Source organism: Amblyomma mixtum, chromosome 3, assembly GCF_055824585.1.
Source record: "Amblyomma mixtum isolate Tamu chromosome 3, ASM5582458v1, whole genome shotgun sequence".
In the NCBI taxonomy this organism is placed as follows: Eukaryota; Metazoa; Arthropoda; class Arachnida; order Ixodida; family Ixodidae; genus Amblyomma; species Amblyomma mixtum.
In genome coordinates this window covers 33828884-33856675 of record NC_143014.1, presented here as the reverse complement: position 1 = coordinate 33856675, position 27792 = coordinate 33828884, and the positions used below count along the sequence as shown (strand labels likewise).

At 42.1% G+C, this 27792-nt stretch overlaps 1 protein-coding gene across 2 annotated transcripts in view; it reads right to left on the bottom strand.

The window, feature by feature from the left end:
• Window positions 1–294: 294 nt before the first annotated feature.
• LOC149349624 (uncharacterized) overlaps window positions 295–27792 on the bottom strand; it is a 34787-nt gene continuing 7289 nt past the window's right edge. For both annotated transcript variants that reach the window (XM_089576802.1, XM_089576803.1), the window contains exons 7-22: window positions 25712–25846; window positions 24372–24421; window positions 24136–24292; window positions 21749–21881; window positions 20121–20327; window positions 17545–17727; window positions 15448–15585; window positions 15271–15357; window positions 14278–14359; window positions 13439–13492; window positions 12391–12505; window positions 12194–12313; window positions 11215–11321; window positions 10624–10717; window positions 9274–9360; window positions 295–824 (exon numbers count right to left, since the gene is read on the bottom strand). In XM_089576802.1, coding sequence (XP_089432928.1) covers window positions 717–824; window positions 9274–9360; window positions 10624–10717; window positions 11215–11321; window positions 12194–12313; window positions 12391–12505; window positions 13439–13492; window positions 14278–14359; window positions 15271–15357; window positions 15448–15585; window positions 17545–17727; window positions 20121–20327; window positions 21749–21881; window positions 24136–24292; window positions 24372–24421; window positions 25712–25846 — 1857 coding nt within the window. In that variant the 3' untranslated portion in view covers window positions 295–716. The remainder of the gene's footprint in view (window positions 825–9273; window positions 9361–10623; window positions 10718–11214; window positions 11322–12193; window positions 12314–12390; window positions 12506–13438; window positions 13493–14277; window positions 14360–15270; window positions 15358–15447; window positions 15586–17544; window positions 17728–20120; window positions 20328–21748; window positions 21882–24135; window positions 24293–24371; window positions 24422–25711; window positions 25847–27792) is intronic.

Below are 27792 nucleotides of genomic sequence, written 5' to 3'. Positions count from 1 at the left end.
ATTTTCTGCTGCAGAAATTTAGGGACCTTACCCATGGTATAGGTGCCTATTTTTTGTTTCATGAAGTGCAGACCATAAAAAACGAGATGAGCTCGTCACGAAATTGTCTGCAAGCTCATTTAATCTGGGTTTTCCCTCTCTCAGAAGTAGCTTGCAATAAGTCAGGAAGCTGAAAAATGGTGCATGCGAGTGAAACATTCTTTTGAGAACTGAAAGCCATGCTGCTGAAAATCAACCTCAGCTGCTCTGGAGTACACAGAGTAACGTGCACAAAAAGCAACGCTTGGTAAACTGCAAGTCAATGACTTCTTTTTATTTCAAAATGAAGAAATATAACTACACAGAGATCTTGACACCCACAGCATTTTATCACAGATCTTTCTAGCACAGGGAGGGAAAAGAACAGCAAAACCAACATGCAAATCAAGTAACCTTGCTGTCATTTTAACATTGGCTCAGGACATGAAACAAACCTTATATAACAGTAGGCATACATTTCCCGCGACATGCAAGGTCAGAGAAGACGAACCTGGTGGCTTTTAAGCAGCAGTCGAGTATGGCTCCAAACTAGCAAGGCAATTTAGGGAAAAAGCCCAACGCAACCATAGAAGAAAATGACATCTACCAGTTCAATGTTCTCAGTGCGTACCATGTGTTTAAAATTATATGAGCCAGCATGTCTCGGTAACTAATTGTTTCAAAAAGAACAAAAATGTTTATGCAGAAGTGCTGCTTGCATTGCCGGCAGTGCCTGGAGATGACTTTTCATCACAACGTAGCAGAGCTATCTTGGCAAGTGAGTTCACTTCAGTGCCGTTGTGACACTGGAAAAAAGCGCAGTGTGTACAATGAGAGTGAGCACACATGTACACAGTATACTACTTTTGAAGTAGAGGAATACTGGAACTGCAGCATGTTACCGTGCTCATATGTTCATGCAGCCATCTTTATCTGTCCAGCACCCATTTAAGTCTATTAATGGTTACAGCTCATCAAAGTTTCTTTTCCACTCTGTCTCACAAGTGCCAAATGCCAATTTGAGACATGCTGAAGTGCATTAACAGCACTTTGCAGCTGAGTGACACACCCCCAAAATGCATCGGGGACAATACCTACACAGTAACTTCCCTGTGCTCAGCATCAGTAACTCCAACTTACTTCCACTTACGTCCACTTCCTGCCTCAAGTTTTACATTTCATTATTTTTGCTGCAAGTGTTGTTCTGTATGTATTTACAATACTGGCCAGATGTTGCTAGCTTTGAGTACATTGACTGTGATAGAGTTTTATCAAGAAGTAAAATTGTTCAATGCAGTACTGCTCACTACATTGAGCTCAACCACCATTAAGAGCATCTGTAAACTGATGTAAAAGCATGAACAGTAAAAATGGTTATTGCTGCACTAGTGCCTCTTTGCCGTATTGTAGGAAATCCACAAGGACCTATATCCATGCAGTGTAATAGGAATCCACTAAAATCAGTAGCCAAGCAAAATATTGTACAATGCCTGCACTTAGTAACTATGCATCACATGTCACCAGCACTAAAGCTTTCCATTGATGGTGTCTAATCAGAACAAGTACTATGTAGTTGCCATTACTGGCCAGTTATTGCATGATGTCATGAAAGACTTGCCGTAGTCAGCATTTCACATTACACACAATGAAAATGACATTCCATATACCAACCCTGATGCTCTCAAATCACTCTCTCAATTTCTACTTACCCTAAATAATGATTTCCTTATTGATGGGAACTATACATGCCTGATTTCAAATGGGCACACACCAAACCGGTTAGCTCTAACCAACCTGCATAGCCTTTAGCATTTTTAATAAGGGAGCAATTACTCATTAGCATCCACCCAAGTGCAGCTGTACGGCTACAAAGGAAAGCTATACAGCTTTCAAAGAAACTTTGTAGCTGAAGAAAGTTCATCCTGGTCCAGGGCTCGAACCCAAGACCACCGTCGCACTGGAGCAGTAGCTTCAGCTGAGCTAACCAGGGTGGCTAACATTTTATGAACTGATTACTTCTGACCTATATCAGTATGTCAATGAGCCTACTAGGCAAACTCAGTGCTCATCTTCTGTATTAGGTTTACTTTTCTACAACCGGACCTCAGTTGTTTGTAATGCTATGGTCATTCCGGGAATAAGTGATTACAGTTGTGTTGCTGCCAATGTACAATGTTCTCCCTATTTGGTTCCACATGGTCATCCTAGAAAGGTTTATTTTTTGATTAGGGTGACTATACGTCATGGTAACAAAGTTGCTTCTTCGTGACTTTAACAACCAAAGCAAGTGTTTAGATTGCAACTCCCTCTGAGAGGTATTTAACCTATTCGCTTCTGCCATCCTGTCCGAGAGGACACCTGGGTTGCCGGAAAGAATTAGCTGTAACTCGATCTAAACACACTGCATGCGAGAAATTCCTATTTTATTCAACTCTCAAGGCAATCACGAATCCAGAGCAACTAAATTTTCTCTTGTTTGTGAAAAATCGTGTGGCAGTCAGGTGCAGAAGTGCGAAGTGGTGCTTGTCCCACTCCTGACAGCTTTCGCTGTTTCTTCCTGAGTAAACATTTGTGTAATGCTTTCTGCTACATTGTCACTCAGAGATATTTGGTGATCAAATTGGTGCCATTAACAAGCCTCTAGATGCATTTGGGATATGGAGCCTGGTTTCTGGTGCTCTTGTATCGGGGCAACACAGTCATGTGAACGATCTTTTCCATGAGATAAGCTTTCTTCTCAGTGTAGCACATACTTTTTCAGTCGCTTTTTGATGGCATATGTAGCTGATGTAAACAGCCAAATACATCACATTGAAGAATAATTCCTTGCAAACTTTCAGATTTCCAAGCCAGGGCTCAAGCTATGCTGAAGTGCCAGGCTCAGTGTCAGAGTCCTAATCCTCGCCTTGCGGCTCAGGCCATACCTCTGCTTTCAACATCATCTAAAAGTTTACGTTATCTGCAGTCCGCATCCTCCTCACTGCCAAAAAAGCGGTGCATGAATTTCAACGACCGTGAAATTTCAGTCTTCCCACAATGCCATGGTCATTTTAAAAGAAGTGACAAGAAAATAATTTTTTTTCCTGTAATATATTTTCGAAACTAGTGAGCAACTAGTGTAACCAAGCATAAAACTACAATCCGAATATCAACAGCCAAGCATGTGGCATCATCTGTTGATGCATATTTAAAGCGAAGGCAGCGATTCGCCACCTTTGGAAACAAATGGGATAAGAAAAAATTGACCATCTCATTGATCAATATATCCCTTTTAAACACATTTCCGGAAAGCAGTGCCATGACTTATAAGCAAAAGATGCCATCTTTTAAAATAGTACTAGAAAACTTAAAGCCCAGCCGTATTGTAGTCAATGCATGTTCTTGGTAATACGTTAAAAAGTGAAATTAAAGCTAGTAAGGCTAACTACTTTAATGAATTAGGTTTGAAGCTACGTAGTAATCCCACAGAACTATGAAAATTTTTGAAACTTAATCGTTGTGAATCAATCGGAACCTTGAATCTAGACGTCAACGGTGCACTCATTACTAATGATGAAGATAAGGTGTGTTGTTTAAACGAATATTTTCAATCTACGTTTGAGCCAATGTTCCCCAGGGAACTTACACAAACTTGTGAATCAGTAGCTGTAAATATATGTCTGAACTGGTTATTACCCACCAAGGTGTGCTAAACCTGCTTAAGAATATCAAGGCCTTGTCTCCAGGTGGTCCTGCAACCCTTAAGATCATGCACGAATATAATTGCCCAATACCTAGTCACCTAGTTCCAAAAATCTCTTCACTCTACCTCTTTACCCAATGAGCTGAGAAATGCTGATGTAGTCCTAGTACATAAAAATGGCTCAAAAAGCTCTGTTGTTAATTACAAATTTCTCTGACAAGTGCTTGTTGCAAAAAGTTTAGCATATAATTTACACTGCAGTCATAAAACACAGCAGTTCAGCATGGTTTTAGAACCAGTTTCTTTAGTTCAACTCGGCTACTTGAGTTTAGCTATGACCTGCTTTCTTCAGCTGACCGTGGTCATCAAACAGACTCTACATTTCTCAGTTTTAGAAAAGCCTTCGATTCTGTACCTTACACACTGCTACAGTCAAGCCCAGATATATCGAACTTGGATATATCAAAATATTATTTATATTGAACAGTCAGAACATCCCCGTGAAAATTCCATGCAAAAGTATAGCACTACTGTTTACATACTATATCGAACTCGTGTTTAGCGGAACATTCCATAAATCAAGCTGTGTGCCGTGCCCCTGCCAGGGGCATCTCTCCGAACGGCACTTTTCAATCACTTTTCGCGTGTGGAGACAGGTCGACTGTGCATCCTCGAGTACCTGCTGGCCATGCTAGAGCTGTGAAACCTGTGAGGTGAAGCCACCCTAACTGAAGCCTAGCAGCAGTCCTTGTCTGGCGTGCTTCTCACTTTGCGGCTAAAGGCGTTCAGGAGACCAACTCTACCTTAATATTAATGAGATTATTCTATTTACAGTGCACTGGTAACAAGACAAGACATCTTATGATCGGCAGCAGCTAGTTCCAAAGCACTGTCTGCTGCAACTTCGATGCGAAGCAGGTTAGGCCTAGCAGTGCCTAGCAAGCGGTGTGCTGCCAGCACGTCAGTGAGAGGCACGTAGCTGCAAGAAGCCCGTCACTAGCGTGTGTGAAATATACTCTTGCTTCTAGGTTACAGATAAGCTTATCTACTGCCATTTTCATATTTATTTTTTATTTGGAACATATATTTTTATATTTTATTTGGAACATTTATATATCGAATTACATAGGTACAGTCTTTGTCAAAAGTAACCAGGCTGCATGGTTTGCTTCTAGCTCGTACAGTGGAGCCGTTACAGCTTCCCTGAAGCTGAAATGGTCGTTAAAGGGGGTCTTCTTACCTTCCATTGACTTTTGATCTTTAGGAAAGTCACAAGGGCTCCACTATACAAGCTAGAAGCAAACCATGCAGCCTGGTTACTTTTGACCAAGACTGTACATATATCGAACTATTTCACGATCTCCACTGCCTTACACAGTGCCACGCAGCCTTCCAGTCCCCCACCCATCCTTTCCCCCCACCCCCACCGTGGCCCATCTGGCTCGCCTCCCTGGATCTGAAGCTGCAACGTGCCCTTGCCACCTTGGCCCAGGACCTACTGAACACCTAATAGAAAGGATGTTCTAATAAAAGTGTCACACCACCACCACAACCACCACCTTCAAATTCGATATATCCGGGTAAAACTGTACAACATAAGTTATCGTGTCTTGGCCTTCATCCTATTGTACCTGCCTGGCTTCATTCGTATCTTGACAATCAGATGCAGCGCATTTTGAAAAATGGTTGCCCCTCCAATTATGTCACTGTATCCTTTGGTGTACCACAAGGGTCAGTTCTTGGAGCTCTTGTTTTCCCAATTTATATCAATGCTAATGTTATGGATATTACCTGCAAAGTTAAACTTTATGTTGGCAATTGAGTGATTTATCATGGCATTGAAAGTTCCTCTGATGCAGTAAACTTTCAGTGCTGGTGCTCTAAATGGCAAACATCCTTGAACACTTCAAAACACCAGTTTGTCTTGTTCACTTGAAAGCATACCCCAATTCTAACCTGATACTCATTAAAAGCATACCTTTGCAAAAAATATCTGAATACCAGTATCTTGGCATTTACTTCTCATCTAACCTTAGGTGGATGAGGCAGGTTGAGTATGTTAAATCCAAAGCTTGCAGAATGCTTAATCCCCTAAAACATAATTTCAATAAAGCACCATATAATTTCAAAAAAGTCTTGTATTTTACTCAAACAAGACCTATTCCTGAATATGCCAGTGTAGAGAGGGACCCCCATTTGCATATTTATGACATGATTGACCATGTCCAAAACGATGCTGGCAGATTTGTGTCTGGCAAATGATTCTAGAGGACCATCACGCTTGGACCATCACCATCATCCCTTATCTATGCACTGAAAACACTACTTCAGGTTGGAAATGATAAGAAATGATAAGATTCTATTTTAAAATGCTCAACATTAGCAAAGACTGGCATTTATTCAAACCTCTTTTTTTTTTTATCCAGCTGACTTGAACATAAGCAGAATATCTGTGAAATTAAATGTCAGACAGAAGTATTAAGAAAGTAATTTTTCCACTCATGATCCATGACAGCAACAAATTATGTGTTGGTGTCGTTGGATGCTCCACTGTAGCCAGAGTTTGTGCTATCATATCTGATGTGTGACATGGCATTCAGTTGTCCTCTTCTCTGTGTTCGGGTTTTTTTTTAATCTTACTATTTTCTTGTCATTGTATCCTTTTTTTCTTTTTTGGTCTAACCTGCATATAACACATTGGTTGTCACTCCCCCCTACTATAATGCCTTCGGGCACTTCAGAATTGTGTCATGAATAAATAAATAAACCTATATGTTTTCTATACATTACTGCCCTATACGAGGGGGTACCCAAAAGAAACCGGACTTATTTTTGTTTGAACTTATTTGTTCACATTTTAAGCACAGACCTTCAATCTCCTTCAAAGTATTCCCCACTTGCAATGATACGCTTGTCGAATCTTTCATTCCATTTTTCAAAACACTGTTTAAATTCATCTTTCGTGATGCTTGACAGTGCCTCCGTCGTTTTTTTCTTCACCTCAGCAACATCAGCGAAACGCTTTCCATTCACCTTTTTTTTTCATTCTAGGAAACAAAGAAAGTAGCATGGAGCAAGGTCGGGAGAGTATGAGGGTTGAGGAATAGGGGTCATGCCATTTTTGGTCCAAAATTGTCGTAGAGACAGGGCTGTGTGAGCAGGGGCATTGCCATGGTGGAAAAACCAGTCACCCGACCGCCACAAATCTGGCCGCTTCCACCGCACACTGTTGCCCAATCTTTTCAAAACATCCAAATAGAAAGCCTGGCTAACTGTCTGACCCTGCGGAACAAATTCTCAATGGACGACTCCTCTCACGTCTAAAAAACAAATCAGCATTGTTTTGAGGTTTGGTTTCACCTGACGAGCTTTCTTGAGGCGAGGTGAATTTGAAGTTTTCGATTGGCATGATCGTTGCTTTGATTCAGGATTCGATTCAGGAACACTTGAGTTGTCCCCATAGCATCGTCCTTGTACGTCTTTCATATAATATTTCAAGAGTTTCCATTCAACTTTTTCCGAGCAAAAATCAGAATTTCACCGGCGAACGCTGTTCACGAAAATCAGCCATTGCAAAAACGACATTCACACAAAACAGTCGTCACTCTAAAACTCTGCCTAAACTATACTTCGTCTCACAAGATGTTTGCAGCACTACGGAAGGTAGAGCTCTCTCGTCCAATCAGGGCTGCAGAAACGCAGAAAATAGTCCCTCGAATATTTGAGGAGTGTATGACTATTAATCAAAACAATAAGCATTGCAACTAAAAACATGATTTGGACAGGTATATTTAAATGGTAGGGAGTATTTCAATCACTGGTGAAATTACCAGACAAAGCCCGTACGGACACAGCTCTGCGGAGGCCTGCTGAGAGGTAGTGATGCGTCGCCACTTTCCAACATGGCGTCGGTCGAGTCTGTTGTGTCTCCTGTGTGCTCTACACCGACAGTGCGCTGTTTCCCCAAGCAGGCGAAGCAGGTGGCTTTAAATGCTCTTGAAGCGCTTCGCGTCGAGTGCGGGGGCAGTTGGAGTACAAATGCGCTCATCAAGAGGACGGCAAAACTCACGCAGGTGAGCGAGCGAACGCTTTACAAGTGGACAACGGAGACGTTGAACGCGGGCCGTTTAACGTGCGTTGCCTCTCGCGCAGCACATGGGCTTGTTTTGCATTTCGCCACCATCGACACTCGGCTGCCTCGGCACGCTGGAGTAAATAAATTTATATGCACATGACACGATTACTGAAATTTACTGCGACGTGACAACAGAGGAACTGATGAGAACAGGTTGCGACAAAAAAAAAAAAAAGTGGGGCTAGTCCCTTTGGAACGGGCGTCCGCCTGTCCAAAAACAAACCAAAAAAAGAATAAAAAGACATCAAGCGCCACCTGCTATAGGTAGAAAGAAGCCACCTGGACATCAGGTGGATCGAACCACAGGCGCGTAGGAACACACTAATGTAGTGCGCGCCATCCTGATTGGACGAGAGAGCTGTACCTTTCGTAGTGCTGCAAACAGCTTGTGAGACGGAGTATAGTCTGGCCTCCTTCAACGACGGCACTCGGCTTACTGAATCTGGAATGTTCGTTCTATGCGCTCCTAGTGGCAAAACGCGGTACCACAGAAGCTTTGCCGACCAAAAAATTTAGTCCGGTTTCTTTTGGGTACCCCCTCGTAAGAGAACCCAAAATACCTTTCATCATAGCTGCAAAACCCAACCAGTATGAAGCAGCACCAAAAATAAATCGCCTAGAATTTTTAAAACCAATTCGTACTGGCAGATTTGCCAGCAATTGAAAACTGCCCCTCGAAAACTCAAAGGCTTTCCTTCTCTCACATTTTGTACTGAGCTAGAACAGCCTGGAAGCCGTGTGGGACAAACAATGGGATAGCAAGCAGCCAACTAATATTTAAGGGTATTGTTTGTTCAACGCAGTGCAATTTATTTGCCCTTATACCAGCACTAAACAGTGATGCTTAGCTCATACTTCCAAGACAAAAGGCAGTAGCTTAAATGCCATAACAAAAGGCATTCAAGCAAAGTAGTGTGACTCATACAGACAACACATTCAAGAGAACAGCTGAAAGGGTGGCTTAAGTGAGGCCACACTGCAGATATGACAAGCGTTAAGAGGCTTACAATCGCCAATGGTTAACTGAAAGCAGTAATCCAGAATAGCCTCAGGGTATTAGCTAGTTTTCATGCAATGGCTTCGACTGCTTGCACTCGTAAACTACATTTTTTTTGAAGGTGGCTTTTCAGGTTAAAATTTGAGCTTAACCCGATTTTGTTGAAATCTGCTCAGGGTGAGAAATCAGGTAAAATCAGATTTAATCTAAAGGTAATAAACCCTGATGACATACTAAGAATTCAACAGCAAACCTATGGCTATGTTATATAAGATGCAAGTGGAGCAAAAATATTTCATTTCATGACAAACAACAAAATCCCCATGGAGAATTTTAAAATGTAATTAGGAGGTGTGAGGTGTACCATATAGACTGCATAAAACCTATCCCAATAGGGCCTTAAGGGTAGAAAAGAACAGTCAGAGAATATCCAGTACTTACCTTTGCACATAACATGGGTAGTGTCTTCAATACTTCCGAGACCAAAAGTAGCAAATTCTCGGCCAATGGTGCAATACCCTTATTGGTCTGCAATATACAACACACAGGTAAAATGGCGGTCACATTGTTAGAAAGACAGAAGACACCTTTAATGTAATGTGCACAAACAGCTGAGATATAAGAAAATTTATTGTTAAAAAATCTTTAATTGAATTTAAAGTAAGCAAAATAAAAAAAGAAACTGATGACAGAGGCCAAGCCTAGGGGAGAGTTTCAACAGATTTTTTAGTAAGAGCTTAAATTTCATATCAGACATCCAGCCACCCACCTGACTGTCTATAAATCATCAACAAATGCACACGGTCGATAAGTTGTGTCCCCACGTCCCCCGCATCCGTGTCGCCAGTGTTTAGCATCATTTACTTCAAAAGGTGTTTGCTCTTCCAAGGCACGATTGGATGACTTTGTGATTGTCAACGGTGTCGGCCAATAACGGTAAGATAAAGCTAACATGCTGAACACTGGCCCTGAACATCAGGGGTGTGTTTTCTACGCAAGGTTGAAGAAAAATGTAAATTCTCAATGACAAAAGTTCGGCTGGGGTCATTATCCAAGTGGGTGCATTATGTGAGTAAATACGGTATTTTACAGCTCCAGTTAAGACAAAATAAAACCATTCCGCATTCCATGCTTTCCACATATGCATGCTATGAGCAGGTCCAATCCCCTACCCTGATGTGAGCTATATAATGGACGCAATTGTGTGGATTGTTTCACACATCTACGTGCCGTCTTTGTCAAAAGTATACAGCCCAAGGGGTCTGCTTCTGAGCCCTGCAGTGCGGCTCCTCTTGCATACTCAGGGACCCTAATCTCAAGATCGTGGGAGGAACTTAGGTCCTCAACCCTCCCAAGCTTAGGACTGTCAGATATATGCTTAGGAGCCCCGCTACATGGCTTGGAAGCAATCCCGTTGGGCTCTATATTTTTGACAAAGACTGCACATGTTCACGTCACATTAAAAAATCAATGTACACATCGCCCACTCTTAGTGGGAACACGCGGGTGCGTGGCGATCGTTCTTCAGAGGGCCACTGCATCGCCCGTCATGGCTGTGCATCAAAACGAAGTTGCAGATGACGCTAAGCACCACCTCAAGTCTACCACTGTACCACTGTACCAAGTCTACCCTGTACCACTTTGCTGCGATAAGCGGCTGTGTCGGACAAAGTGGCCCTCCAAAGAGCACGGCCATGCACTCATGTGTTCGCACTAAGAGTGGACGACCCAGTACATGGATCATAATACATTCAGGAACAAAGTCATCAATGACTTTATTCTACCACTCACCACGCTTCCATCCTTTGCAAGGTCTGAAAACAGCTGCATCTGACGAGCAATGAACTCGATTTCACCTCGTGATTTCTCCACATCTGCAAACAGCCTGGAAAAGAAAATACAGCCCGCTCCACAAACACATTTAAATGATAGACACTGAACGTATTGTCCGAGCAAATTATCCAAGGCCTCTGAAGAGTGCGAAGCAAGCTCAATACTTTCGAACAAACAGAAGCAAAGCTGAACGGAGCAAGAAATAGGCAAATACCCAAAACTGTAGTTGTGCATGCTGGTGTATACTACACCAAAGCAAACTGATGACAGTAAACTCAGATGAAAGTTCACGAAAAAAAAATGAGCAGTCGGAAACAAAACAAAAAATAAAAACGGGAAAGTAAATTTTCTCATGCGCATATTCTACTTGAACGCACACTTTTCTTACATGCACTCTCACTCAGTCCTGAAATGCACTTCACGTGAACTGCACTACTGAAGCTTTCCTTCATTTAATCTGCACAAGATCACCACAAATGAACAAGCCACCTAACAAAGCTGACATAACGTTACCATTTTTCAAGGCGTTTAAAAGACACTCTGACATACCTGCCCCTGGACTTGACACCAATCAAACGGGTGCAGACACTGGCCACTTCTTCTGCCAGTTTGTGGCTGATGCCAGCCAAACGGCACAGAGAAACAGGAGAGCACAGCTACGTGAACAAAATACAAAAAGGACAGAAAATGTACCCATTCAAGGCCAGCAGAGTGGCACAATTTGGCCTCTGTGAAACCTCCGCTGCTGAACAACACAATGAGGCATCGGAAATAACAAAAAAACAATGGCAGGCAAAACAGGCAACAAGCAAAAGTTTGGTTTGGTTTATGGGATTTAATGTCCCAAAGCGACTCAGGCTATGTGGGACACTGTAGTGGAGGACTCCAGAAAATTTCGCCTTCCTGGAGTTCTTTAATGTGCACTGACATCGCACAGTACATGGGCCTCTGCAATTGACCTGCATATTTCGGGTCAGCAGCCGAGCACCATAACCACTGAGTCACCCCAGCAGCTAACAAGCAAAAGTGCCTGCAAATAGAACATACAGCCTCTCATCTGCACCAAAAAAATTAGCAAGAACACTTAGTCTTGCTGATTTAAGCCTTTATTTGCAGCCTAAAACAAAAAATATAAACAAAGCACCTATGCACACCCTGTCCTGTCAAGAAAATTCGGTTTGCCATGGTTTGGTTGGTTGGTTTGGTTTATGGGGTTTAACATCCCAGAGCGACTAAGGCTATGAGAGACGCCGTAGTGGAGGGCTCCGGAAATTTCGACCACCTGGGGTTCTTTAACGTGCACTGACATCGCACAGTACACGGGCCTCTAGAATTTCTCCTCCAAAGAAATTCAACCGCCGCGGCCGGGATCGAACCCGCGTCTTTCGGGTCAGCAGCCGAGCACCATAACCACTGAGCCACCACGGCGGCTCGGTTTGCCATGGTACGTGAAACCTCTTAGCTCTTCCTCGGAGCTTCTTTGAAAGTTGAAGAGCAAGTACGAATGTATTGGGTCACAGGCACTTACCTCTTCCTGGTCATCTATGACAGCTTTGGCAAGCAACTGTGCTTCATGGGTAAGTGTGTAGATTGTACTGTTGTTCTGAAGCCAACTCCTGAAATTTGCTGTCCCAGCACAGATGCTTCTCTGAAAACAAGCAGGCAGAAACTGGCATACAAGTTGTACACACCTCCTGGTAAGGCAGTGTACGGCACAAGGCTTACCTCAGAGCGCCAGAGGGAGCGACTGAGTGTGTCACGCCAACCAGCTTTGGCAGAGGTGTCAAGCCAGGCTTTCGCTTGAGACATTGAGACCATGCGCTTCTCAGCACGCTGTTCTCTGAAAAGACATGGGGCTTAATATACCAAAAACAGCCGCTTGAATCAACTAAGACAACAGCTACAGTGGAAAAGTCTCATTACACGTTTGAAGCCTCTTGCGGCGACAGCCACACGTACTGCTTGCAAATGCAATATTAATGTGAGAGTAATACTTGGCTCATTGTGTGAAAGCCCCGCTGTCGTCAGAAAGCCGTAGCAGAAACACGGCCCGTGAATGATATAATCACCTCCCCTGGAGCAATAGGTCATCACAAGGCAGGGGTAGACCAAGACTTTCGGAGTGAATAGATACAGGTTTGGAGGCGCCCCTCCTCCTCATTGCAGTGGCTATACAATACCCTGTGAACTGGATAACAAGGCAGACTGCACTCAAGATGGGGGTGGCTGGACCCTTCCCTCGTGTGCACTGGGCAAGGGGTCACCGTCCCGACAGACTTGATGTGGTGCATGTACAGCAGTGGTGTGTTGGCTCCGCAAGATACGCTAGGAAATACGATGCCTACTGCCGTATTAATGCAAACGTGGCTTATGGAGTCTTCATCATCCGATGTTGAATCACTCATGTCTACATCATCAGATGAGACAGCAAAGCATAGCCGGAAATAGAATTTCACTGCTGACGAAGTATGAGATCATTGCAATGCAGCGAAACATGCAAAGCAAAAGCTGCCACAGCGAAACACCGTTCACCCTCAAAGTCCCCAACAACTCAGCAACAAGAATAAATGCTCTTACATTTACACATCATAGGAATTGCTTGGGTGCCCCTATAATTTTTTTAACTTTGAAAGTGTTTGAGCAAAAAGTGTGCCAAATTTTGGCAACTACACGTTCCAATCTTTGGTCACAAAAAGGTTTAGATTAAACAAAATGGGATACCGGAAGTCTGAACTTTTGTCAACAGTAAAAGATAAAGAAAACAATAGCTTACAGCAACTTGCTGTCAACACATTCTCTCTTAGCGACACCACTAGCTTCCAGGGAACTGCAAGAAAAAAGAATTTTTAAACTTCAGCAAAACAGTTAACTGCACATACTGATACCAATACATCATGGTACATAGCTTAGATGAGTAGCTCATATGCCGGTCACCTCTTTTGAAAAATATGGATGGCCTCCACAATCTCAAGCATGATTCATGTCACAGAAGACACGAATTGCATACGAAAACATAGAAACCAGGCATATCGAAAGAAAAGGGTACTAGCGTGTGATCCAGCCTTTGATTAGCTTTACTGTTGTTGATGAAATACAGCTGTTTAGCTGAGGACAACAACAGCAAAAGCAGTAGAATAGAAGAATACATGAAGAGAAAAAGAAGATGCAAGGTGATTTTATGTCCTAAATAAGTGCTGATAGTTAAGCTCATCGTGTGTTCCCTGTCTCATCCGTGTCATGCAAATCACGCTCCATACCAAGATGATAGAATTCTCCAAGTAATACCACATGCAATGCCTTGCACAAACACACAGCAAGAATTACCAGAACTACCAGTTAATTACAAAAGTTTCAACTGAACAAGGTTTAAGGGCTATTAAATTAATCACAGCAGTAAAGCTTGTAAGATAGTCTTGTACACTATGCCCTGTTCTCATTTTTTCTTTCTTTCTTTACGTAAGTTCACACACAACGGGGAATGGCAACTGACATGCAGACATCGACACAGATAAGCTCACAAAACTGTTGGCAGTATTGTCCCTTCTCTGTTCTTCAGTACCCACGATACAGAAATTGCAAAATAAGAAAACTTTTTTTTTAAAAATGCCACACCTAGCTTTTGTGGTTGATGGCTTGATACTGTGGTATAGTTTACTTTGTTCCATTACTCCAGACTCCATCGTTTCCAAAAATGCTGAAAATGAAGACAAACTTTTATTTCTCTCTGACATGCAGAGATTGGGCAAAGAAATGAAAAAAAAATTACCGACGATTACGTTACTTCCTAATGCGAAATTTGAGCGCAGCAAATAAGCTGTTTCACCTTTTCGATAGATTGAGGCAAAGAAATCGAGCAACACATGTATGCGCTATCACAGAATTTTTTTTTATTTTTCACACGTATTCGCGATTTCGGCTCGGGCGGTGCACATATACAGATCCACCGCCACCGATCTGGCTCTCTGATTGCCACCGCACAGGGGTTGCATTGGAGGAGGAGCGAAGAAAGGAATTAAGTTCGAGCCGGCGCTTTGACAACCGGAGACTCGCAGGAAGAGGGGGGAGGGGGGTGGCGTGTACACCCAGCGGCAAACGATGGGGGCAGAAGCGCGCGCAGCAAGCGGACAACACGATAAAGGGAGGAGGGAAGAGATAGCAGCGACTGACTGATGCCGCTGACGCCGATAGCGCTGGGGGGATGAAAGGGGGGCGGAGCTGGTTACGAGGCCGACGCCGACGACGACGCGAAACCCAGGAACGGACGCCAAAGAGCTGCGCTCTAAAAAAAAAGTGCACGAAATGTCCACAGTATCAATGCAGCACCAGTTTGATATGGATATCAATAAATATGCCCTGATTTATCAAGGATTGCTAATGACAGGCACAGAGAAAGAGGATTTATTCACAAAGAAAGGCAACAGCCACGCAGTATGTTACTCTAAGTTTGCTGGTACCAATCAGCTGTAGCACTAAGTGATAGACAAACATCTGGAAGCTCATGCGATTAGTATGTGTTACATTTTCTTGAACTCTGCCAATTAGCACCAGTTTCAAACAAGAAACCAGCATCTAGAGCTAACATAAAATGAGCGGAAATTGCTTTACCAGTTATCTCTAGGTCAAATGATTTCTCCACTGTGGCGGTGGGGTTTCTGCTAGCTGCTGGTGTGGTAAGTCCTGTAAGCAGACGACCTATACAAAAAGAAATTGAGAAAAGTCGCGCTCAGCATACAGCCCCACAAAGACAAGTTTGTGTAGACAAAACCTACATTACTCCCTTACTTGGAAAGTGTGATGGCGTCTCAGACACAACATCCAAGTGCCTGTCAATTTCTTCATGAACAACTTTCACACAGCCGCGAACAACCTTGGCCCCTTTCAGTCGATTTGGTGGTGCCGCTTTCTTCAATGACTGACGAGCTAAAGTGGAAAGACTGCATTCTAGTTTTCTACCAACAAACATAGCTTCAAAGCAGTTCCAAAAGACCAATAGTAATCAATACCAACCAGCCAAACATACTGTTTTAATTGCAAAAGCAAAGCAAAGTATCAGCGTCACTCTACCTAGCCACATTTATTTAACACAATGAATCTTCTCCAAACGACAACCAATGGTTACAAAAACTATGTATCTTGTAAGTATAACCACCTAAGGTACATAGTCCTAATAAACGAACTGTTATTTATGAAGTATTCCACGGTGTCATTCATAGAAGCTGCTTAAACAGATACAGCTGCAACTCCCAATCTTGAGAGGTTATCAGAAACAGCATTAGCATGAACAGAAATTTTAAATGACCCCAAAAAAAAGGCCTCTATAAATCTTAAATAGCTATGGGTTTCTTTCTCAGTCTTTTTTCTTTTCTTTTTTTACGTGTACTTGAGATGAACATGTGGCCAATCTAGAAATATATCACTTTTCAGTAATACAAAAATAACTAGGAGTGTATAAGTACTGAAATTTTTGAATATGAATCAAGTATCTGTTCACTATGAAAAAAAATTCTAAAAGAAGATAAATAAGTGAATGTTGTTATCCTTATTTTTTACAAAATAATGTATGATCCTCGCAAAAAAAAAACAAAAAAAAACTAGAATGACTCAGCACCATACAAAAAAAAAAAAATGTGCACAGAAATGTATACTGCTTGATACAGTACACACCCTGTAATGAGGTCATGCAAAATGAGTAACACTTAAAAGGAGCCACATTAAAAAATTCTGCAAATGGGCTTTCCTGCATATCACAGTTGGCCAAAACGAGATGACAGAGGTCATGCTAGAAGCTGCGGCGAAGGTGACAGGACAAGTGTTATGGGTGTGGGCATTTAGTATGTAACACAAAAAAAACCACCCGCTTTCACACTGTGATAGTTCGAAGTGGGCGGTCGGCCATCTTGTTCTCATTACACGTGACATGTGGAAAAGCCCACTTGCGAAAGTTCGCATGAGGTCTAAGCTTAGCAGTGTTTGTATATGATCGGTCCACATGATACACGACGGAGAAGAAAGAGAAGAGGATGCCTTTGTACTGTTTTCCGTACACATAGAACTCAGTCATCCGATAATTTTCCCAGGTATTGTGGTTTTGCCACAGTCAGATTTATGAAAGTTGGCGCGATATTCGATCGCTGCCAGAATATTTGAAAATTCTCAACTATCAATTTTGCAGATAAAACATGAACCAAATAACAAACACATTCAATTCATATTCAAAACTTTGAATATTCACACACTTCTAAAAATAACTATTCTCGTGAATCTTGTGCACCAATAATAAACAATAGGTAAGAGGAAAAGTTTCAAAAGGAAGAAATACTCCTTTGCCTATTCCTGAACTACTTTTGCAGCTCCTGTGCTCTTCCTTTCTTTTACAGATAGTACTTTCATCAAAAGAAATATCCAATGGTCACTTTTCTTGCATGCAGCTCCAACCTTGCATGACTTCGTGAGCATATTTTGTGAACCAAAGGTAATGTAGCCAGCCCTTGAAAATGGCTATGTCACATACATTTGACATGCAAAACACTAATCTAAAAGGCTGCCAGCTCAGAGTGGTTGAAAAGATATTTTGAGAAGAGCATGACAAAAGAAATTATAAAAAAGAACCTCCCTTCAGACGGAAATGGAAGATGTCAGTTGCACCATAGGATAGCCTTAATTAAAATATTCTCCTGCTCCTATTCATATCTGACATTCGACAACAATGCAAATGTTATAAACTGCAAAATTATCTCCTCCGGCACCTCCTACATTCCACAGTAATCTCTCAAAGCCGGAAGCTAGTCCAATGATCAAAATAAGAATGAAAGACTGATGGGTGGCAGAAAACACTTCAAGTAAAGACGTAAACTTTAGTACACATCGTGAAATCCGTACCAATCATCAGGTTCCTCAAGGCTATCTCAACCTTTTCTGGAACTGTGTTGCCTTCAAACGCCACCACCGTCAGCTCCTGCACAGAGCTTGTTCGTGTGTAGATCTCGCTGACCATGCCAGCTGACATTCTGTCATCAATTGAACTGTCAGCCAAGGAAGTTATGCTGCTTTTAAGAGAGGCATCTGGAGGATAACAGCAAGAAAAAGGTTATTTGGTCATTCCACAGACATTCACGCGCACAATCTAGTGAATCTCTACTTGCTTATAGTATCCCTGTCCCAACAGCACCAAAATTTTCAACATGCACACCAAGAGTAATATGCGCCCCAGGAATACAGTCAAGTCCACTTATAACAATACTGGTTATAGCAATATATCGGATATAACAATGGTCAGTCATGGCATCATCAGCTTTGCCTTGTGTTCTATGGTAAAATAAACTGCTTATAGCAATGCTGTCAAGGCACATTTTTGGTTATAACAATTAAATCTGGTAATTGAGAGTCAACCATTATAGAAAAAAAAAAAGAAGGAAATGCTACAACCACACCAGCAAAACCATGCTTACAACACAAAAGCGCGCACGTGTGGGGCCGACCAATGGACTAAGCTGGCGCAGCAATGCCACGAAAGCAAAAGAGGCAGGCGTCATCGCGTCAGGAGAGCTGCTGCATTGCTGCATTGGCTACGCAAGCCATGCGTACCCCCAATCAGTCGGTGCAGTGCGCGTGCATGCAGCGAGCGCGGTTTTTTTTTTCGCTTGTCAGCTGTCGCAGCACCCTTGGTTCTACATGCTTCTTGAATTTCCCATAAGAATCACTTCCGGAAAGCTGGCTTGATTCCTGTGACATGGAGGTGCGCGAAGCTCCCGGTGGCGCAGCGATAGCGGTGCTTTGGTCATCGGTGAACGGTGAACATTGTTCCGGTTTCCTGAAGTTCGAATTAACGAGCTTTTACAGGCATTAGAACAATAGAACCCTTTCGGCTATTTACTGTCAATAAATGCTCTGAAGTTTGTCATCTTTTATTTTTTTCGGCACAACCCTGTTATAACAATTATTGGTTATAACAATGGTATTTCCATGGCACTTGAATATTGTTATAAGTGGGCTTGACTGTATCAGACAAACTGCAGTGATGTCCTGCCTACCAGCCCAGCTTGAACATATTGGTAGCACCTAAGCAGGCGTGCACACTAGAAGCTGTGGTGGCTTCCTCTTCTCTTACAATCCTCAAATCAATGTCGGCTTAAGCACAACACAATGTTGCTTCAGAAAGCCTCACCGCATTTCCCATATCGCTCCCTATGAGTGCCCCTTCATGTTGATCAAGCGCCACGCCCCGTACTATTAGTACAAAGGCGTCAGAATTCTCTCCCTACAACACAGCACCTGGCAGCATTCTTCGAAGCGGCACTGTAGAATTTGATTCCCTGTAGTTCATGCATCTGCCAACCATTACAGTTCGAGCCAGTGGTCAAGTGTTTAGGAATTTTTTTTGACCAGCACCTATCCTGGAGTGACCATGTCATTTACATTTGCAGAAAACTGAGGGCTGTCGCAGCCATGATGTATAACCTTCGAGGGAAAAGCCCTGTCAACATTCGAAGAACTGTATATAAGTCATTAGCCGAAACAATTATCACATACGTTATCACCTTGTACGGTACGTGTTCTGACCACAAGAAACAAAATATTAACCGAATAATTAAAAGAATTGTCAATAGCATAGCCTATGGAACGGAATGGGAACATATAGAGACACATGAGAAATACCGCATACTAGGAATACTTCCAGTGCATGAGCTATTTAAGTATACTGTGTTGACCCGCTACTATTATTCTAACAATTTTAAGCTATTAGTAAAGAAAGATGTATTACTACGAAAAACTGAGAAATATGTTAAACCACGAGTCTTTACAAACTATGGAAAGAAAGCCAAAAATTATTATGTACCTTAGATATTCAATGAACTAAGCGAGATACTGTACGATTTAAAATCACAAGCTGTAATGCTGAGAGAAGTAAGGAATGGTGTTCAACTTTGACTTGTAATGTGTGATTTTTTTTTTTTGCCAAGTGGAAAACTTGACGGGTTTCTTTTTTTCGTTTTTTTTTTACATTTTCTCGTTTTTATATTTTGTTCGCATAGGATTGTATTACTTGTATTTACCTTGTATTATTATTTTTTCCCGTTATGTGAATATTGTGAATGTATATTGCTTTATATCCTAGTTTAAGGATGCAACACTGGCTGCCTGGTCTTCTAACAAGCACTATGTGCTTAGATTGACCAGTACTTCTTTTTGCACACTTTGTTATAAAATAAAGACTTCCCTTCCCTTCCCTTCAAATTACAAGAGGGTTCAAAAAAAAACAAGAGCCTTCTACAGATAGGACCTGCACACATACAGAAGTTGCTTATGAGCTCCAGCTGATGATGCTTGGTAGTGCACCAACACAGTTTGGCAACCACATTTTTGCTGCCCATGCAGCTCAAAATAAAAATGAATGTTTCTCTGCAGACACAGATGAGCAGCCATGACATGGCAAAGAGAGTTCCATCTAGGCTCACCAAGGCACACAAAGAAAGCAGTTGGCTCCGTGAGGTGTAGTAGGCTCTTGAAGAGACCTTGAACATGGAAATTCCAGGCACACTGGATCCTTTCCAGCACTTCCAAGAGGCCCTTGTCGCCACTGCTGACCAGTGACATGACAGTTGCCACCAACTCTGGGTCAAGCCACTCCATAAGACGCAGATGCTCCCACAGTTTGCTGACAGCTAAAATGCACAAAGTGTTTATCATACCACTTTTAAAAACACCCAACTGTTCAGGCAAGAGCACTGATGAGGTAATCGGCTATGAGAATAGAAAATATCCAATATTTGCACATTTGCAGTTTTCTCCTTAACTCCTCCTGTCTCTTCATCTTCATTAATGTATATTCTCCAAGCTTTATGTTGACAGTAAACCTAAAGCCACGACACACATATTTGTGCTTTCAAGCATATCTTTCTTCACAACATGGCTCAAAGTGGCAGTCAAATCAACTGCTGGCCACACTAACAGAACACTAACAAACCGGAATATTTTCTGTTCGCTAAGTGAAGCTGCAACAGACTGCAGAGAAATATGTTTCAACCAATAGTGAGCAAGAATGTTTTTATCAGATCTATTACATAAATAATCACTTCAGGTCATTAATAACCATGCGCTAAATATCAAAAACTAGCATACAACTTAACTTACACCACACCTGAAATGGAAACAACGTATGTATAAATTCTGCGCCAAGTGGCGTATGACAAACATAGTTGTCCAGATGCATTTATTATGCTGATTTCTCAGGAGTGCAGGGTACACAGAAACATTAATTTTAAGCTTTGGATTCATTAGTGAGGTTTGGCATCTGGAAGCAATATCTTGTGCAGAGCCACAGTGAAGGGTGATGGATCGGTCTAAAGCACCTCACTGTCTAAAACTGGCTCATATGCTTGTACAAAACAAATTTCTAGCTTTTCAGTCACACAGATGCAATCGTGCCCTCTGGAGAGCGCCTGAAAATTTGTCTGCTACCCAGAAAATTAGTTGAAAAGAAACACATGTGGCCAACGCAGCCGCGATCTGCTCCCACAAGGCACCAACTACACATGCAAAGTGGCAGGTGCATGCCTGACAACTACCAGCATCTGTCACTTGCGCCTGTCCCCAGCATGAACTGTATATATGCACTAGACTCTTGTGGTTTTTTTTCAATCAGTGCAGCTCAGGAGAGGGCAGAGGAGGGGAGGTGTGCACGTACAGAGCGGCCATGTGAAAAAGGTGGTTTGTTGCTCCCAAGAAACAAATTTGTCACCTTTTGCCTGGCAGCAGACCAGCCTGACTCACATTCACCTTTAAAAAGGCACACCTGAAATTTCAAACTCTGGAATTTAGCTGTGTTTAGAGAAGTACAAATGTGATAACAACCACAGCAGTGATGTTCCATTCCGGGAATTTTCCCTTTTTCGGGGAATCTGAGGAACAAAAATGTGGCAAAAAGAGAATTTTTACAGGCTTTCACGGAATTTTATGAACCGAAATTATCTTGCTTTTTCCGAGTTGGTGGAGTTTTCAAGCTTCTGCAGGAAAAAAAGTGCCTTTTTGGGTCTAATGAAGGAAATTGCTGGTTACAGCATGGAACATCTTGAAAGGCACGTACACCTGACATCCGTCGTACAGCCAGCAGCCAAATGTGCTATGCAGTAGGTATTGTCCACAGATGCACAGAAGGCTGCAGTTTCACTTTTGTAGGCCGAGGATAGGTCAGGTGTGCTGTTAATGCACTCTTTCTTCTGAAATAAAACCAGACATAAATTTTTCACTACATCCTCAAACAATCACCTGCAGGAGAGCAACCCTAATTGACCTGGGCACAAAGCTCTAGAGTCATTTGCTGTGACATAAAGCAAGCCTGGATGAAGTGCTAGTAATGCCCAAATCTGTTTATTAAATGCTACTAATGTCACCTTCAATAACAACTGCCAATAGCCACCACTGAGTACATCAAACCAAAGACAAACAGACACCTCTATTGAAGTGGAGTAGAACTTCACAATCATAAGGACATGCATTCAACACAGCCAAGATTACCCTGATACATTCTCTCTTTTTTTTCATGCAATGGCCTTGTGTGTTCGAAAATATTTTTAATATGACTATTGTGCCGTTCAACCTTTTTTGTGTGCCAGAAGTATATGAAATTATTCAAAGAAAATTACTTATTGCTTCAAGTCACTTCAAACCAATAAACTACTATTCGCACATGCCTAATAACTAGTCGGTAAAAGTGCAACTCATAGTGTGGCTTAAACATCATTCACTGTCCTTGCAGAATCATGACATCTCCTGCATAACCGCATAAACATCACAACTACCATTCTCAAGACTGCATGAGCGTTAATTCATTTATATGCACAGATAAATTTGCTGGTTTTGCTGTTTCATTTTAAAGACCAATTGACTTACAAGCGTTGTACACCCTTCTACATTTACTTCTCTTCCACAATCAGACATGCATGCATTAATATGCGGAAAATGTGCACTTAACATCCCAATGGTTTCAGTAGTTTAATACTCAACATAAAAACACACTATAAATACATAACCCTGCAGTGCACTTGTCAGAGTGCAAGTAACTCATTGAGAAGTTGCCATTTACCACATTCAGTGCACTCTTACATTGATCCAACATGCTAAAAATATGATTCCACTTCCTCGTTTCAAGTCCTGTCTAACCGTTTACCCCCTGGGACTCTGTACAGCCAACAAGGAAGCATCAAGTTCCTCTAAGAGCAACAGTTATAAGCACGAACAGGCAAAGACATATGATAGTGAAGGCAACAAGTGGCAAGTTATCGCAAAAACTGAACACCAGAGTGGCACAGAGTGAGCACTGGCAAGCAGTGTTGTAGGCGTTACCGAAAAAAAGTAACTAAATACGTTACTCGTTACACTAAAAAAAAAAAAAAGAACGCGTTACCGCCCTACGTTACCAACAAAAAAGGTAACGCGTTACCGTTACCAAAAAAAAGTATCGCACGTTACTTTGCCGTTACTGCATGGCCTTAAATTTTAATCAGTGCGTCTTTGCTGTAAGAACTTAAGATATCAATTTTATAAAGCTCATATTTCATATAATTCTAACTTCACAAAGAAAACATAGCTGAACTCAACAAATTTACAGTAATTCTGGTGAGCTTCTGCTTACGAAATTACGCGGAAATTGTGTAGCAATAAAGAAATGCTTAAATGTCATAGTTCCGGAAAAAATATATTTGCGCACATAAACGATATTTTTTTACTTGAACCTGCATAACTATCGCAAAAAACCGAATGTTTACTTCAAGGTGTTAAGTTCAGCTTCGCTCGCTTAGTGACTCAATAACCAGAAACGTAGCCGCAGTTGAAGATAGAAACAGCCGGTTGACTGCAATTCCCTTTTCTGTGCTGTACCATTGTACTCTTTCGAAGGCTCTCTAGGGGCCATCTTGAAATAAACTGGCGACATTCCTGAGTTAGCTCAGAAGAGGGAACTGCTTCCACAAAGAATTTGTTTATTTGCAGCATCATTTTCGGATTTTTTTTTTAAAAGAGGTGGAAGGCGACTATTGAAATAAAAAGTAACTAGTAACGTGACACCTCACGTTACCGAAAAATGTTAACGTAAGTATGTTACCCGTTACAGTTACGAAATGGTAATGAGTACGTTACTAAGTTACCAGAAAAAGTAACGCGTTACCGGTAATGTCGTTACTTGTAACGCGTTACCGACAACACTGCTGGCAAGACATGATGCCATATTTCTGCACCTGCGAACACCATACCCACTGCAAAGCAACAGGCGTGCACTAAAAGTAGCCCCATACTGCCAACAATGCTCAAGAGCCATCAAACCAAAATAAAGCTTGCGAAACAAAATCTCTGATATCCTGAGCTATAATGAGACAGCACAGCGAAATTACCTGTTATTATCCAAATGTACACAAAGTAGCTGACACTGGTGATTTTAAAACGCTAGCAAAAAAAAACATAGAAGAGAGTGCTCACTAATGGATCCTGTTTGGCGACATCTAGGAGCCTTGCAAAGGATGAACTTGGTGTCATGTAGTCCTGAACTATAACTTTTACAAGAGCAATATTCACAAACTCCTCGAAGTTCTCCAAAGCTGCCTTCAGCCTTTCGCGTTCCAGTTCTGCCCTGTCACTGAAAGAAAAGAAGTGTTACAACCGCACAAAAATAATGCAAAAGAAAAAATTTACCAATCGCAAAACCATATGCATACCATTCCTTGTCACCCTCTGCATTCTCCAAGTTAGTCTTACACTGCACAATCTAGACGAATAAAACAAAGAAAATTAAGAACAGCAAGTGAGTTTTTTTCATGTGACTAGAGCTTTAGTGAGTCACTAAAACGCACGGGACAGTTATCCAAGTATGTCACTGAACACATTAGCAAAAACAACAGTGCTCGAGCGCTACTGGTGCTACAGTCCCAGACACTTTGCACAATACCTTCACAAGACTTCGAGATTTCCTTTTAAAAAAACTACGAATACAAAAGAACACAACTTGTATACAGTCAGCTGGCAGTAATTAAAACGCACATCATTTGTACAGTTGAACCTCGTTACTTGGTTAGGTTTATTGGGGTTTAACGTCCCAAAGCGACTAAGGCTATCAGGGACGCCGTAGTGAAGGGCTCCGGAAATTTCGACCACCTGGGGTTCTTTAACGTGCACTGGCATCGCACAGTACACGGGCCTCTAGAATTTCTCCTCCAAAGAAATTCAACCGCCGCGGCCGGGATCGAAACCGCATTATGAAGCAGATTATAATGAAATAATGGATATAATGAAGGAATGATGATTCTCCTTGGAAGCTCGGTCAACACGGGCTATAACGAAGCTACGGTTATAACGAAGTAATCATTGGGCACCTACAACTTTGTTATGACGAGGTTAAACTGCACTTCTGGTCAATTCAAACAAGCTTCAAAACTTCAACTGACTCAATCTCCTTCCATGTTTTACAACCACTTCATTCACACAGTTATATTAATTCAAGCTTCCAGATTCTGCTTACAATGCAGCATATACAGAATATCACTTCTGCAGCTAAGCATGGTTGAAATAGATTCATAAAGCACTGGGCAGTCCTGATGTAATGAAATTTCAAGCATGAAAGGCCCTTCAATGACACAGAACTACAGCAGCAATTGCAGCAACTAACCTAATATTAACACTTTCTTAGATGGCCTGCATGTAAAAGTAAACAATACTTTCTGGCATGTCAAAAACCGGTTGCCATAAAGATGACTCAGGCGTGACGAAGAGCTCTGCGATGCTGTAGCATGCATCATCCAAAGCACAATAGCAATTATATTAGACGTAAAATAAAGCTTTCAAAAGTGTATGACAGGCTTAATATGTGCGCCAGTATGTACCTGATCACATAATAGGTCTTATAATTAAGTTTGAATATCACATGACATATTTCAGATGAATTGAAAACCGAAGACCCCAAACTTCGGACTGTCATGAGTCAATTGCATATGATGATATAGACCCACAATGCATAGCGTACAGATATTTGAAAAAAGAAAGCAAATGCCCTTAATATCACCTCTGCATAAGCATACATCAGCTTTTTCCTGTCGTCCTCTGGCAAGAGCTGCCCCAGTGTCAATCCATGGCTTGTAACAGCCATCACAGAAGAGCTGTAATCAGTGCCACTTTTGTGGGCCAAATGATAGAGAGCCTGAAAGGTAACCACAGCAAATAATTACTTCAACCCATGCACAATCAAAATTTAAATGGCAATAAAACATGCAGTAGACATCTTTGTATCATACAGCCAATCACTGGAAAAATGCAAGTCCTGCATAATTCCCCAAAGGCATGAAGATACATCAGACAATATGCAGTTCTGACCCTGATTACAGTGCTCTAGAACCATACAGTAACGAAAACACAAGGGAAGCAAGATTTTTTTGTCTTTCCGAGGACTTCATTACTGTGAAATGTGGACAGTGCATTCTACTGAGGTGTACATAGCCTTTCAGAAGTTGTGGTGTAAAAAATGCATCATTTCCAGTTCACTTATCTTGTTTTGTAGAAATTGAAAATTTTTCTTTTAATTAATTGAGCATGATAGCCTTTGGCTTAGTTGTCAATAAAACAATGCCCGCTAAAAATTCTTCTAGAGAACAACACACCGCAAACTAAAGGTCACTCTCAGCAACACCTGCCCAAAGTAAGCAATGACACCTGTAGTTGTGAGGTTCCTCGTTTAAGATATGTACCGCCTTCAGGGGAAAAACAATTGGAGGCCATTAGGGATGCAAGCACAGGACACTCGACAGTGATAGCTGAGGGGAACTCCTTTGAGCTTTTTCTGGTAGCAGCTTTTAAACCTCCCTTGAGAGAGGACAAAAGGCACAGTAACTGTCGTGCGAAGCCTAGACCCACCCCCGAGGCACCTCCGCTCCACTCCACAGCCGGGTGGCATCGTGAGAAACTCATCACTATGTGTGCACGCAGGTCACCTGTTCTAGTCACTGGATATTTTTCAGAGTACCACATTCCTCCTATCCACGCTGCCAGATTTGGAAACGATATGGCTGCCAACAGCTAATATTCTTCAACACAACAAGCACCTTTGTGGTATCCTGTCTCTCTGCATCTGCTGTGCTGTTATTGTCGTGGTAAACTTACAGACTAGTGTAGCTGACAAAGTAAACTTCATTGGCGCTATGCATAAGATTCAGAATGAAATGCTAACAAAATTTTTGCACCTCATGTAAACAGAAAATTGTGCACCACTGCTTGTTCTACGTAACATCCAATCACCCAACACCCATTGTTACTCTCAGATGAAAATGCACGTGTTGATTTGTCACCTGTTTTAAGCTTTCTAAAGAAAGCAAATGTCTCACACGAACTGTACATATGAAGAAATTTTAATCGATCAAAACAAAACAAACACTTTTTTAACCTTGAGTCTGGCGCATGATAGCCTGAGCTGCATATGTTCCATAAAATCCGACACAGCATTTTACATAACAGCATGGATTCAACGAAACACTTCTGCTACTTTGGGGGGAGGGATTCAAACAATGGCATGTATGCAGCCATTATCGTAGTTTTGGCAGCATGGTGACTGCGACACACTCCTTAATGCTGGGAAGCACTATGATTCTCCATTCATGCAACAACGTGAAACCCTATGAGCATAGGCCATACAGCTATCGTTGTAAGAAACATACCGTATAAACGCGTGTAAGGGCCGCACCCGTGTATGGGCCGCACCCCGTTTTCCCGAAGGCAATGTTTAAAAAAAAATAAATCCGTGTAAGGGCCGCACCCGAACTTTCCATGACCCAGGCGGGAATAGCCTTCTAAATGCACGCGCCGTGGCCTCCGCGATCGGCTCCGGCTGCGAACAACGGTGCGCTCGATCGCGGAGCGCTTGATCGCGGAGGCCAAGCACGCGCACAAGAGCTTCCAAAAACCATCTATGGATGGCGCCCGAGGCCGCAGCCATCATCATCGTCAATTTTTTTATCCCCCCCCCCCCCCCCCCCCCCCCGCGACTTCCCGCTATCTAATCAGCATCAGTATCGCCAGCTCCAGCCTTTTATGGCGGATTAGCGCGTTCGCCGTAGTTGTGGCTTTCGCGTGCTGCCGCTGAGTAAGCACCTTATC